The following is an 11,813-nucleotide window of genomic DNA, read 5'->3' on the forward strand; positions in this document are numbered from 1 at the left end:
TTTTCCTTAAAGAATTTTTATTCACACAAATTTATTCAGGTGAAATGTTTATTGGTTCATAACAACAACAGCACATATTTGTAATGTGTTTAATGTAACAGTTTATATTTACATATAAAAAGATAAAATGCATCAGGGTCAAATAAAATTATTACAACAGCAAATATATCTGTTTAAATACTGATGCCACCTTTCTTAGGAAGTCAACTAAACTCACACAGTAAACAAACACTTTAGTACAAAAGTAAATAAAAATCTAAATTTAATTCTAAGAAATACAACTTTTAAATTAATATTACACATTCATTATGCACTCACAGTGCTTAGGAATATACAGTTTAATTCATATTTAGACTATTTTCAATTGTAATATCCTGAACATTGTGCTACAAAGCACATCATGAAAAATCATAGCTGGACTTCACCTGACATTATTTAAAAAAAATAACAGACTACCACATCATCACATCTTGAATTTACCAGACGCATATAACTTGATGGAACGACAAGTAATCCAGTGTCACAAGGCCTAGACACCAAAGTTTTTCGGAGTCACATTAAAGTACATTTCCTAAGAAAGTTATTGCTGTACTCTGACCTTATTTAAAGCTATCAGAAAGAATACCTTAACGTCTTCACATGAACCTCTAATTTAGACCATTTAAATACTTTTGAAAACATGATTGTGCTACCGCAAAAATAATCAACTACTTCACACCAACAATCTTAGTACCTCAGTATATCACATGATCACATACCAAACTGTTTAGTAGAGGTTCTGACATCATAACATCTCTGTTTCACTTTTGCTATGTTTATTGCATTTTGCGAATTAACAACAACCACATTAAAATAAATATGTTTGTTCCTTGTTTAAATTACAATGATTAAACTTTAAAATATTGTTGCTTTGTGAGGTATATAGCAAATAACTAAACTGTGTGTTTGTAAGACACATTTGTCACTGCTTCAAAACAGTCCAATACTGAACTAGGATATGCTGATCTGAGTTCACAAATCAGCACAGATTATGGACATGCTTCAACAACCAAACAAATAAACACACTCTTCACATGGAGATGTACAGGCAACACACAGATTATTCAGCAGACTCTGCAACCTCCATGCCATCCACCAGCAGTGTGCGAATGATGCCGTCTCGTCTCTTACCGCTGCTCACGGCTTTAATGCAGCAGTCGTGGTCGCCCACGGTGAAGTGTGTCTCTGTGCCATCTTCAACAAACTCTCCCTGAAAGGGTTAAATGAAGAGACAGTAATGTTTTCCTGGTGTGGTAATCATGGTGAATGATGATCAAGGGTCATTCTATCTTTTCTCAAAAAGTTAAATTAAAAACTCAAAATTAGTTTTGAGTGTAAATTAAAAACGTCAGTGTTAAATTGAAAAATGTCCGTTTTTCCACACCCAGTTGATCAGATTAGAAAATGAGTAAAATAAACAGACACTTACAGCTGTTTCCATTTTCTGTCCATTGCACCATATATCCATGGTATCCTTCTCTGTTGAGGATGGAAGCGTTTATAAGTGAGTGATTAAACGGCTGTTGAATGAGTGATAAAGATAAGACCAGTAATAAAATCTACTTCAATGTCAATATTCTTGTGCTTTTCCTAACACTTCAGCTATGTATTCTGGTGATTAAATGACACAATTCACATACATTTACTGATTTAGCAAACACTTTTATCTAAATGCCATACGCTGAAACTGAATCTGGTGCAGAACAATGTGGAAAAAAATCACTGTTTAAAAGCACAAGCCATAAATTCAAATCTAAGTCAAAGATATTAAAATTTCCCTTCCTCCTCATTGTGTTACTTCAGGCACATCATTCCTTTCCAGGCATTTCCCCTCTCTAATATTTATTCTCCTAGATTTTCCCATATTACTTTAACCTTACATATCACTGTTCTTGACAACCATGACACTGGAGCTATACACTGTATGAAAGTATATGAAATACTATGTACTAATTAGTTAATAGGATTTGTTAATTTTCTTAAACCTTTATTTAACTACAGGTCAGGTCCTTCAGAGAGTGAGAAAACATTTAGCACCGTAGACATAAGTCAATGAATGTTGACCATGTTCATAAAACAAAACAATCAGGTTTAAGGATCTGAGTTACCTTTACTTAAGTTAAGGATCCTGTTATCAGGTATTCCTTACCCAGAACAACTCTGCAGTCGATGCCATCCAGGTTAAGAAGCCATGTGTTGGTGACCTTGGAGCGATTCTCCATATATTTCTTCAGGCTCTTTCCATTAATCTCAAGAGTGTACTCATATGCAAATCCACTCACTGCATCTATGTTAATAGTGGCTTTTGTGTTGGTTCCGCCCACGTAAAACGTCTCCTTTCCAACCAGTTTGAACATCCAATCTCTCCTTATAACTTCCTGTGAAGGTCATGAACAAACTCTTGAGACACATGCACTTACTTTTATGAAGATTTCTCTGTCACATACATTCCACTGAGGCAATAAGCATTCTGTTACAATCAATTCACTTTGGCCCGGTTTCACAGACTAAAATGACTTAACTGAATATAACTTGCCCATAAATATTTTTTAAATATTTCAGTGCCGTTGCTTTGTCTCAAGATGCACACCAGTAATGTATTCTTCTAAGAAATTTTTATAAAAGCACCATAAATAACTTAATTCACCTAAGGCATAGTCCTGGCTTAAACTAAGCCGTGTCTGTGAAACCGGGCCATGATGTGTTAAATAAAATGCATTTTAATAGAATCCTTATTTTAATATCTTAAATATGTGTTTATAACAATCCCTATTCTATATCATTACTGTTGTCCCCGGCAGTTTTATACATAGCTGTGCTAGTTTTATTTCCAAATCAAGATTTTATTAATTTATTATTTTGGTCAGGAACAATCAGTAGTATGCAAAGAGGGTGTACTAACTTCAGGGTTCTGAGTAAACTGTGGCGGTCTAAAATTACAACAAACTGACTGCATTTGCTTAATTTTAATTTGCCAGCGGAGTCTACAAGTATGCTGTTATCCTGAGATGTATAATTACTAAGTAAAATTCTGAAACATTTGACCTTTCCATCGATGTTAATAACCCGTTTTCCTGTGGTCGTGCCATGTTCAAATTCAATCCTGTGCACACCATCACTCAAAGCCACTTCCCACACAGCAACAAGATCTCCTGACATCTTCTAGTACCTAACAGTTACAGCACAGACATAACGTACATGAAAAACAAAAGCACACGTTTAAAGTAAAAGAAATACGTTTGAGTGACTCTAAACGTTGTTTTTCCTAAACTCGAAACATTACAAATTATTAATAATAAAACTGTCCTTCCGCTAAACTGTTTTGTTTGACATTCAAAAAAGGTGACAATTATTTGTGACATTAAAATGGCTTAGGTGCATTATTTGACGTTCTTTTGTATGAATATTTTAAATTAAGTCCTGAAAATAAGAATCTGTCTGTGAGCGGCATCATCATTAACGTTAGACCTGTAAAAAAAGAACAAGCTGTCGATCGTTCAAAACACAACAGAATCAGAGCAGTGAAGACTGAAATTACCTACCGACCCAAATCGGAGCAGGAATGAAATTCGGGATCGGCTGTTCCCAAGACACAAAATATTAAAAAGCTGTTCACAACAGCTTCAATACAGCTCGCTCCAAATTTAGCTGTACGTGCTAACAACAGTTACTACGGCAACAGCGTCTCATTCTTCCCGTTTGTGTCAGGTTGAAAGCCACAATGATCACTACTGACCTCTGCTGGTTACTTGGGATTACTGGTGATTACTGATTTATAATTTATTCACAAGTGACACATGAATGAATAAATACATTAATTAAATCATTAATAAACTAACCTTGAGTGATTTATTTTATTATTATTTATAATGATTGAAATCATTATAATTGATTTTTAATGTTTATGCATAAACTATACATATACTTCTTTCAATATTTTAATTATGTGTATTATTAATTTTGATCTACCAGATAGTTGTTGTTGCAGTTAAAAACAATTGATTTTAATATATGGATTGATTTTAATGTATTGTTGTTAATGGCTTTTATACAGTTTTATCATGCGAGTTTATGCATGTTTGTCTGGACTAATTCTCGGGAAATTCCCATGTCAAGATAATAAAGAGTACAAGCAATAAAGCAAAGGGTGTATGCAGGCAGAGTAGTCGAACAAATGCAATATAGTCTGTTGAGCTTTTAAAGACCGCATCACTTTGTACCATTGTAACCTTCAATGAAACTAATAGCGTCATCTGGTGTTTATAAGCTTGTTTACACTCACTTTTTATAATTGTTTTTCGATTTCTATTGCTGAATAATGAATACAGTATTTACTTTATTGCCTCAATTTGGGGGCTTTTATTTCCATATTTATTTATCTTCATTTCATTGAACAAGGTGAAAGACTGTCACTTTATGTGATTTAAAAGTCTCGTTTGCTTTTATCTATGCTATTGTTCAAATTCATTTATAGTTAACTTTCATATGAATCACCGAACAGATGCTGCGTTCCAGACACCTCCAGGGATCTTTCCCCACCTCAAACCCGGAAGTAACGTCTGAATTTTGTATTATTAAAAGCCTATAGTAACATTAAAACATTGATGTTATTAGTGATTTATTAACACAAAAATATAATCAAACAATAATTTCCGGGTTGAGGTGGAAACATCCCAAATTCGAGGTGTTTGGAAGCAACCCAGCAAAGAACCCTGTACCGCTTTAAAGAAAATGACGCGCTCGTGACGCAAAACTTCCGCGACGCGGCGCAGAGCTCCTTCAGCGACATTGAGGATTATCAGACGTACAGGAGTTTCTATAGTTTGCGATGGCGTTGCGATTATTTCGGCTAGTTGTGCCCAGCGGTGCAGCAGCTTTGAAAGCAGGATCGCCTGTGCCGACGGTAAGATTGACAAACATTACCTGCAGTCAAGACGAAAGATCCATCTGCTGTCAGGGCCTAATGTAGTCAAACTGAAGGACAGCAGCAGAACTACAGTTGTGAAAACATGCATTCACTTTTGTTTACACAAAGTTAGAGTTTACCCAATCGAGTTTTCTGAACGAGCTGTTTATGAATCTGAACCACATTAAAGCAACCTGTATAACAGCAGTCATTAATAACTTGACTAACGTACAAGTACAGCATTTAGATGTATGATGTAAACAATGTTGCAGTCTAAATCACTATAATGATTTTCTTCACGTAAGAAAAATGTCACGAATGTATTTCCTCTTAAGGCTCAAATTCACACATCTGCTGTAAGTAACCTGCGATATGGATGGTGGGCCTATGCTTTGGGTGAGAGGACAACATCCCGCTTCAAAGAAAACAGCAAGATCATTGCTGTTGATGGCAACTTGGCATCAGGCAAAGGAGCACTTGCACAAAAGTTGGCTGATAAACTAGGTAAGGAAAGCATCATTTTTGGTTGATTTTCCTCAATCTATAAAAACAGTAAACAACATGGCCATGGAAACAAACCCATGCTGTCTGAAAATCTGTATGTTCTTTTGTCACAGCTGAGTATCAAAAATGGCAGAATGTCAAAATTTTAATAAAGTCTACTCTTATTATCTGTGTTTGTGGTTTAAAAAGCACCTTGTATTTCATGATCAGGGATGCTGTACATGCCAGAGCCAGACACGCACTATGTGGACAAAATGTCAAAGGAGAAAGTTCCTCTGGATAAAGCCTTTAATGGAAACTGCACTCTGGAGAAGTTCTACTTGGAGCCCAAAGCTAGTGATGGAAACTCTTATCGTCTACAGTGTTGGATGTACCTTATGAGACTTCTGCAGTACTCTGATGCTATTGAACACCTGCTGTCTACAGGTAACCAAAAATCTCAAACATTATTGACAGTCGCTTGCTGTTTTATTACATGTGTAGCTTAATGTTCCAATTAATGTCCAAAACCACTTGATTAGGCGTGCTCAAACATGAAAGTAGATGTGTGACTTTTAAAATGTTTATTCGTCAGTCCATTTGGTGTTTTGAATACATTTATCTGACACATTACACTTTGAAGTGAGATTATGCATCGAAAGACAAGATTTTTTCAAGTTTGTCTATGATTTTATTCCCTCTTATTGGTGATCGTGCCTCTCTCTCTCTCTCTCTCTCTCTCTCTCTCTCTCTCTCTCTCTCTCTCTCAGGACAGGGTGTTGTCCTGGAACGATCTCCATTCAGTGATATGGTATTTATGGAGGCCATGTTCAAAGAAGGCTTCATTCGCAAGCAGTGTGAGTTGATTATGCTTAAAGTTTAGTTGTGAAATGAAAGATGAATAAATTCAGCAAACTTCATCTTAGGCTCCTTTTTGTTGATATGAGAAGAAACACCTAAAAATCAGATACATGTTTGTTGTTCTCCTGCAGGTGTGGAGCACTATAATGAGGTTAAAAGTATTAGTCTCTGTGAGTTTCTGCCCCCTCATCTGGTCATCTATGTGGACTCCCCTGCTGAAGAGGTTCAGAAGAATCTCAAGGCAACAGGAAAGGTATGTGTGGAGGGAAACTGTATTTTGGTCAAAATAAATAAAGCCTTTGATTAAGTGAAATAACACTAACAGACATTGTCAAAGCACAAACAATGTATGCTTATATGTTATTTTTGGCATTATTTTAAAAGCCTTAAAGGGACAGTTCACCCAAAAATGAAAATTCTTTCATCATTTACTCACCCTCAGATTGTTCCAAACCCGTATAGACGGTTTCATCTTAACAACATAAACAAACTATGGCTGCAGCTATCGATTCTTTTACTAATCGAGTATTCTACTGATTTTCCATCGATTAATCGGGTATTCGGATAATAAGTACTTTTTCTTTATCAAAAAGCAATACTAATTATACAAGAGAAAATAAGACAGGTCTCTTAAAATGAGTAAAACAACTAATTTGTTTCCTTTTTAGAACAATTAGTTTTTATTGCTGAAATAGCATACATTAATATCTGTGAAAACTAAACCCATTTAGTACATTCCATTGCCATATTAAATTCAAAATGCAATATAATACAAATATATAAATAAGAAACATGAATAAAAATGGAAATTATAATTTCAAACAATAGCCTATGACTTTTATTTTGGCAGGTTGTCAGAAGACGCTTATTTTTTAGTATGTCTGTTTCTTCACTCAAACAATAACATGTTTGTGAAATAAACTCTCAGCGCAACTCTGGAGGTGAAGTTCATGTCCTCATTCAGCGCAGACGCAGACAAATTCATGAGCATCACGCGTGTAGCACGTTAAACTGTGTAGTTCATTCACTCAGACACGCAGAACAGACAGATGAAATGTGTAAATAACAGGATTCGGTGTCCACTAGTCCGCATCTAGTTTGATGGACGCAGCCGGAAAACAAGTTTCACTCGTAAAATAGACTAAAACTAAGTAAAATATCAGTTCACCATTTCAATAAGCTATTAGGGCTGTGACGGTGGCAGTTTTTTTTACCACCGCGGTGGTAATAGACAAATCGACCGCGGTGGTTGAGAAATATATATTATTTATATAAATAATATTTATATTATTATATTTGCGTGTAGCAACCACAAGACGAGTGGAAGAGAAATATAGACCTTATTTAAATACTTGAAATTGTTAAATAATTGAAATATGATATCTGAAATAAATGAGGATGAAACATCCGTCAATGTTTAACATGCAAATCCATCAGTGAAACGGCAGACTACAGCATATAAAACATTTAAATAAACATCAGTAAATAATGAAAACTTAAATGATTAAAGTTAAATAAAAAATCTCTTGTTGCAGTGACTTCAGTAAGTGGCGTATTAACCCTTACAGTCCTTAACAATTCCATTTGAAACAAACTGTTTAAACCTACATTGGCTTTCCTATTCAGATTGCAATAAAAACTTTACTTTTTCCGACTCGTTGATGTGAAACTTACTTGTTGACATTGTCCAGATTAAAATGTGTACAGCTGTACTAAATGCGCGTTCAGAAGATGTGCACAGGAGCGCAAATGAAGAGATGTCTCTCCGCAACCGCGGCAAAACCTGCGCGAGCTCCGACACTAAGCAAGCGGGTCATAGCCAGTTTTGATTTTACGTATCTGTTCATTTCACAACAAGATCCATTGCAGAAGCCGCAGAATAACCTGGGTTTCGCTGCAGGCCTGCGCTCTTACGCACCAACGGAAACGTATGCCAATAATTTCTGTTAATTTAAAATCTTTTAAATAAAACCATCCACAACTGAAAGGCTACAACTAGCAATCGTTATCGCAACTCTCATATTTATTACACCTATATTTGTCAGAGTGACGTGCACTACCGCCGGTGGCAGTTTGCCACCGTCATGGCACTTTACCATCGCTGTGGTGCGGTTGTTACGGCAACCGTCACAGCCCTATAAACTATCAGTTATTTATCAGCATGAGAAATACGTGTGAGCGTGTGAACAGACTAAAATGCGTGTGTCTCGCGGTGAATGCATGAGACTTGAGAGCCCTGTAACATGAATAGATTTTAGCGGGCTGTGCGTCAGTAATAACGGTCCGTGGGGAAACGCAGCGCTCCGTGTGTACTGTAGTTAAATGGATTAAACGAGGCTTCGAGGCAACAAAAATTGCCTCGATGATTTTTTGTATTCGAATAACTCGAGTTACTCGAGGAATCGTTTCAGCCCTAAAACAAACGTTACTTTTGTGACCCCAACTGAACTTCCGGTACACATTCACAAACAATAGAGTGGCTGTAGATTATTTCTGATAACAATCAAAAGAAACCGAGAAGAACCTTTACTTGACTAAACTCGTCTCTCCAATATTTTGAATTTAGACCACGATACCAAGCTCAACCACTAGATGTCAATGTACCATACGATTTGTTTAAATGCCTCAAAACTACAGGACCCATGCAACAGATTGTTTATTTAATAAAATGAACATGCAACACAATTCAACAAATCGTTTATTTAATACAATTGTCATACAAAAATGTATAATATAAATTAATATTAACATAAATTAAATATAAATAGTTATATTATTAGACACTAGCCAAACACAAACCGGAAGTTAACTGGGGGTCAGGCGTGCGAGTCCGATGAAACGGTCTATACATTTCTTTGTTCTGCTAAACAAAAAGGAAGATATTTGTAAGGATGTCAGTAACCAAACAGATCTTATCCCCATTGACTCCCATAGTATTTATTTTCTCTACTATAGCAGTAAATGGGGGATGAGATCTGTTTGGTTATTGATATTCTTCCAAAGATCTTCTTTTATGTTCAGCAGAACAAAGAAATGAATACAGGTCTTGAATAACCTGAGGGTGAGTAAATGAGGACAGAATTTTCATTTTTAGATGAACTATCCCTTTAACAATCCTTGAGAAATAAAGATATTTTCTACGCTCCACAAAGCAATAATTAGTATTGTTTACATTTTTTTATGTGAACTGTGTCAGATTCAAATGCATTTATTTCACATCTCTATCAGTCATCATATTTCAGTGATGTGTTTGTAATCGAGGTCACCATAATTATTGCAGAACTGCATCAAGCCGAAAGTCAAGAATGTTTGTGCGATTGAATTCTACACCATCTTTTATGCTAAAAATATTACTGGTGATCTGACAACACACTATTCTAAATAAGAAATGTAATGATTTGGGACATTTTGAGTCATATAACACATGGTGATAATAGTTTAGCAAATTACAGACAGCACATCGATAAATCAGATTTTCTGTTTCCTTGCTTATGTAGTCGTACCTCCAGAATGTTCCTTTAAGCTACCTGAAGAGCATTGAGACAACATACAAAAAGACCTTTCTTCCAAAAATCAGGTCTGTAACTAACCTCCCTCGAAAATACAATACTTTTTTTATTTTAAGTAACTTAATTGTTTTTATGTCATATTACCCAAGCACACACAAATGTGTTAGTAAATAGAACAAGGAGTGTTTTTAAAAATATAAAATGAATAAATAGTAACATTCTATTATTTATGTGCGCCTATTAATTGTTATAGTAACATACAATTTTTGTAGATACATATTGCTTTTGTTGTTTTCAGTTGTACCTTTTAAAGAATGTTGTTGTTGAAAAGCTATTTTGATTTTCAGGGAAGAGGCAGAGGTTCTCGCTTATGACACAACTCAAGCCCAGGACATTGAAAGGGTGAGATTCATGAGAATAAAACCGGTCTATGGAGCATGTTCAGACAAATGTCATAACTCTCTGAATCTCTCTCTATATATGACCACACAGATTGCAGAGGATATTGACTATCTCAAGTTTGAGAAGGGCCCATGGCTGGAGCAGGATGATGTCACATTTCACTATATGCGAATGCTGTGAGTGCTCGTTATGCTGGCTATACTTATTTCTGATTTAGTCATAGATGGTCGTTTATTTGTTTCAGCTCATTCAATATGTTTATGCTGAAAACGTTCAAAACAACTTTCAGCTTCCTCCCTATGTTCTTACTTTTTTTCTCAACTGAGATTGTAATTTAATCATTTTTTTGGTTTTCTTACCTCACCAGGGTGGAAGACAAGCAAAGGGTGGCCAACATGACTTGTATCCTTAGATATCTCCCAGAAATCACGATCGGTGCTCATGAGTTTGATGCTACCTACTTCGCTTACAAATCGGTATGTGCATTTTTTCACTTCCATTTTATAGATAGTCACGTTACTGTAAATGGTTTATTAAAGACCAAATTTACATCTACAGTTAAATGTTAGTTTATATGCAGAAGCCAAGTGTTTGCTCAGAATTGAGGTTTAAAAGAACAACAACACAACGTTTGGATTAAAGTGCCTACAGAGCGGCGTTTCCACAGGTTATTCACTTATTGTCACTGGTGTCTGTGGGATTACAAAATCAGTAGACAGATGGATTTATGAGATGCATGACAGCAGCACTCTGTATAGCCATTAGAACAATGAGAAGTGAGCTCATGAGAAAAGATTCAGCTGCTGTCTTTCATCAAACTTCAGATTTTTAAATGCTGATCACTGCTGTTTGAGCCTTAACACTAAAACACATGAAGCTTTACCTCAACCCAGAGAACCTGTAAAGGGAATGTCACAAATATATATTATATGACTGCTCTTACTGAGTGTTTTATTTTAAAGTTATTTCAAAATAAGGTCACGGTAAAACATGGGCACGACACACCAGGGCAAATCTAACATGTGATATGAAAATCTGTCTCTAGCTCCCAGGAAAGAAATACGCTGAAGGTTATAATGAAGACGTCGGGGACAAAAGCATCTGGCTCAAGTGAGAAATACTAGCTTCGCTGAAGGGAAGGACATCTGAATGAGAGACGGATTCAAGTTAGTCCACGTCCTATGGGGAAGATAAATATCCTGCTGTTTTGCAGCTGAAGATGTCGTTGTATATTGTTAATAAAGAATTCATTGTATATGTTACACAGCCTGTTCGTTTTATCTTTTTGTCAAGTTTTAAACTACAGAACTGGATATTTAAAGTAGACAGAATATAGAATAGAGGAAAAAAGCGACCATAATCTTGGTAAATTAATGTGAAATTAGCTAAGTAGAGACGTTTAACCTGTTAACACTAAGGGTGTTAAATATTAAAATATGACATTATAAAATTGAGGTAAATTTTTTATAAATTATAATCATACAACAGGGGAGTCCACACCTATAACGATACAGAGGAAAAGTATGGTTTCGATTAATTTCCAGAGTTTTTTTTAAATGATGAGTGATACGGTTTTGGAGAGCCAATCAAAATCCATTATAATGTAAAGGGTC

At 35.5% G+C, this 11,813-nt stretch overlaps 2 protein-coding genes across 3 annotated transcripts; one reads left to right on the forward strand and one right to left on the reverse strand.

Moving 5' to 3' along the window:
* Positions 1-67: 67 nt before the first annotated feature.
* faima (Fas apoptotic inhibitory molecule a) lies at positions 68-3,734 on the reverse strand. 2 transcript variants are annotated; one of them, XM_057335433.1, is made up of 5 exons: positions 3,582-3,734; positions 3,085-3,208; positions 2,189-2,417; positions 1,469-1,518; positions 68-1,249 (listed from the first exon to the last, which is right to left on the reverse strand). In XM_057335433.1, the coding sequence occupies exons 2-5, from the start codon at positions 3,196-3,198 to the stop codon at positions 1,100-1,102; spliced, it is 543 nt and encodes a 180-aa protein (XP_057191416.1). In that variant the 5' UTR covers positions 3,199-3,208; positions 3,582-3,734; the 3' UTR covers positions 68-1,099. The 2 variants fall into 2 exon arrangements, with proteins under 2 accessions (XP_057191416.1, XP_057191417.1); XM_057335434.1 differs by having other exon boundaries at positions 3,578-3,734.
* Positions 3,735-4,787: 1,053 nt separating this feature from the next.
* ndufa10 (NADH:ubiquinone oxidoreductase subunit A10) lies at positions 4,788-11,462 on the forward strand. Its single transcript, XM_057336052.1, has 10 exons — positions 4,788-4,942; positions 5,281-5,449; positions 5,660-5,875; positions 6,199-6,285; positions 6,421-6,542; positions 9,787-9,866; positions 10,146-10,200; positions 10,291-10,376; positions 10,568-10,676; positions 11,246-11,462. Exons 1-10 carry the CDS (start codon positions 4,868-4,870, stop codon positions 11,312-11,314), a joined length of 1,068 nt encoding a protein of 355 aa, XP_057192035.1. The 5' UTR covers positions 4,788-4,867; the 3' UTR covers positions 11,315-11,462.
* The last annotated feature ends 351 nt before the right edge of the window (positions 11,463-11,813 follow it).

Source organism: Triplophysa rosa, linkage group LG6, assembly GCF_024868665.1.
Source record: "Triplophysa rosa linkage group LG6, Trosa_1v2, whole genome shotgun sequence".
Classification (NCBI taxonomy): Eukaryota; Metazoa; Chordata; class Actinopteri; order Cypriniformes; family Nemacheilidae; genus Triplophysa; species Triplophysa rosa.

Coding starts and splice junctions, on each gene's coding strand:
- faima (XM_057335433.1), bottom strand. CDS start 3,198: ATGTCAGGAGATCTTGTTGCTGTGTGGGAAGTGGCTTTGAGTGATGGT. Junction 2,418..3,084: donor TTATTAACATCGATGGAAAG/GTCAAATGTTTC, acceptor TGACCTTCACAG/GAAGTTATAAGGAGAGATTG. Junction 1,250..1,468: donor GACAGAAAATGGAAACAGCT/GTAAGTGTCTGT, acceptor TAACCCTTTCAG/GGAGAGTTTGTTGAAGATGG.
- ndufa10 (XM_057336052.1), top strand. CDS start 4,868: ATGGCGTTGCGATTATTTCGGCTAGTTGTGCCCAGCGGTGCAGCAGCT. Junction 5,876..6,198: donor TGAACACCTGCTGTCTACAG/GTAACCAAAAAT, acceptor TCTCTCTCTCAG/GACAGGGTGTTGTCCTGGAA. Junction 6,543..9,786: donor ATCTCAAGGCAACAGGAAAG/GTATGTGTGGAG, acceptor TTGCTTATGTAG/TCGTACCTCCAGAATGTTCC.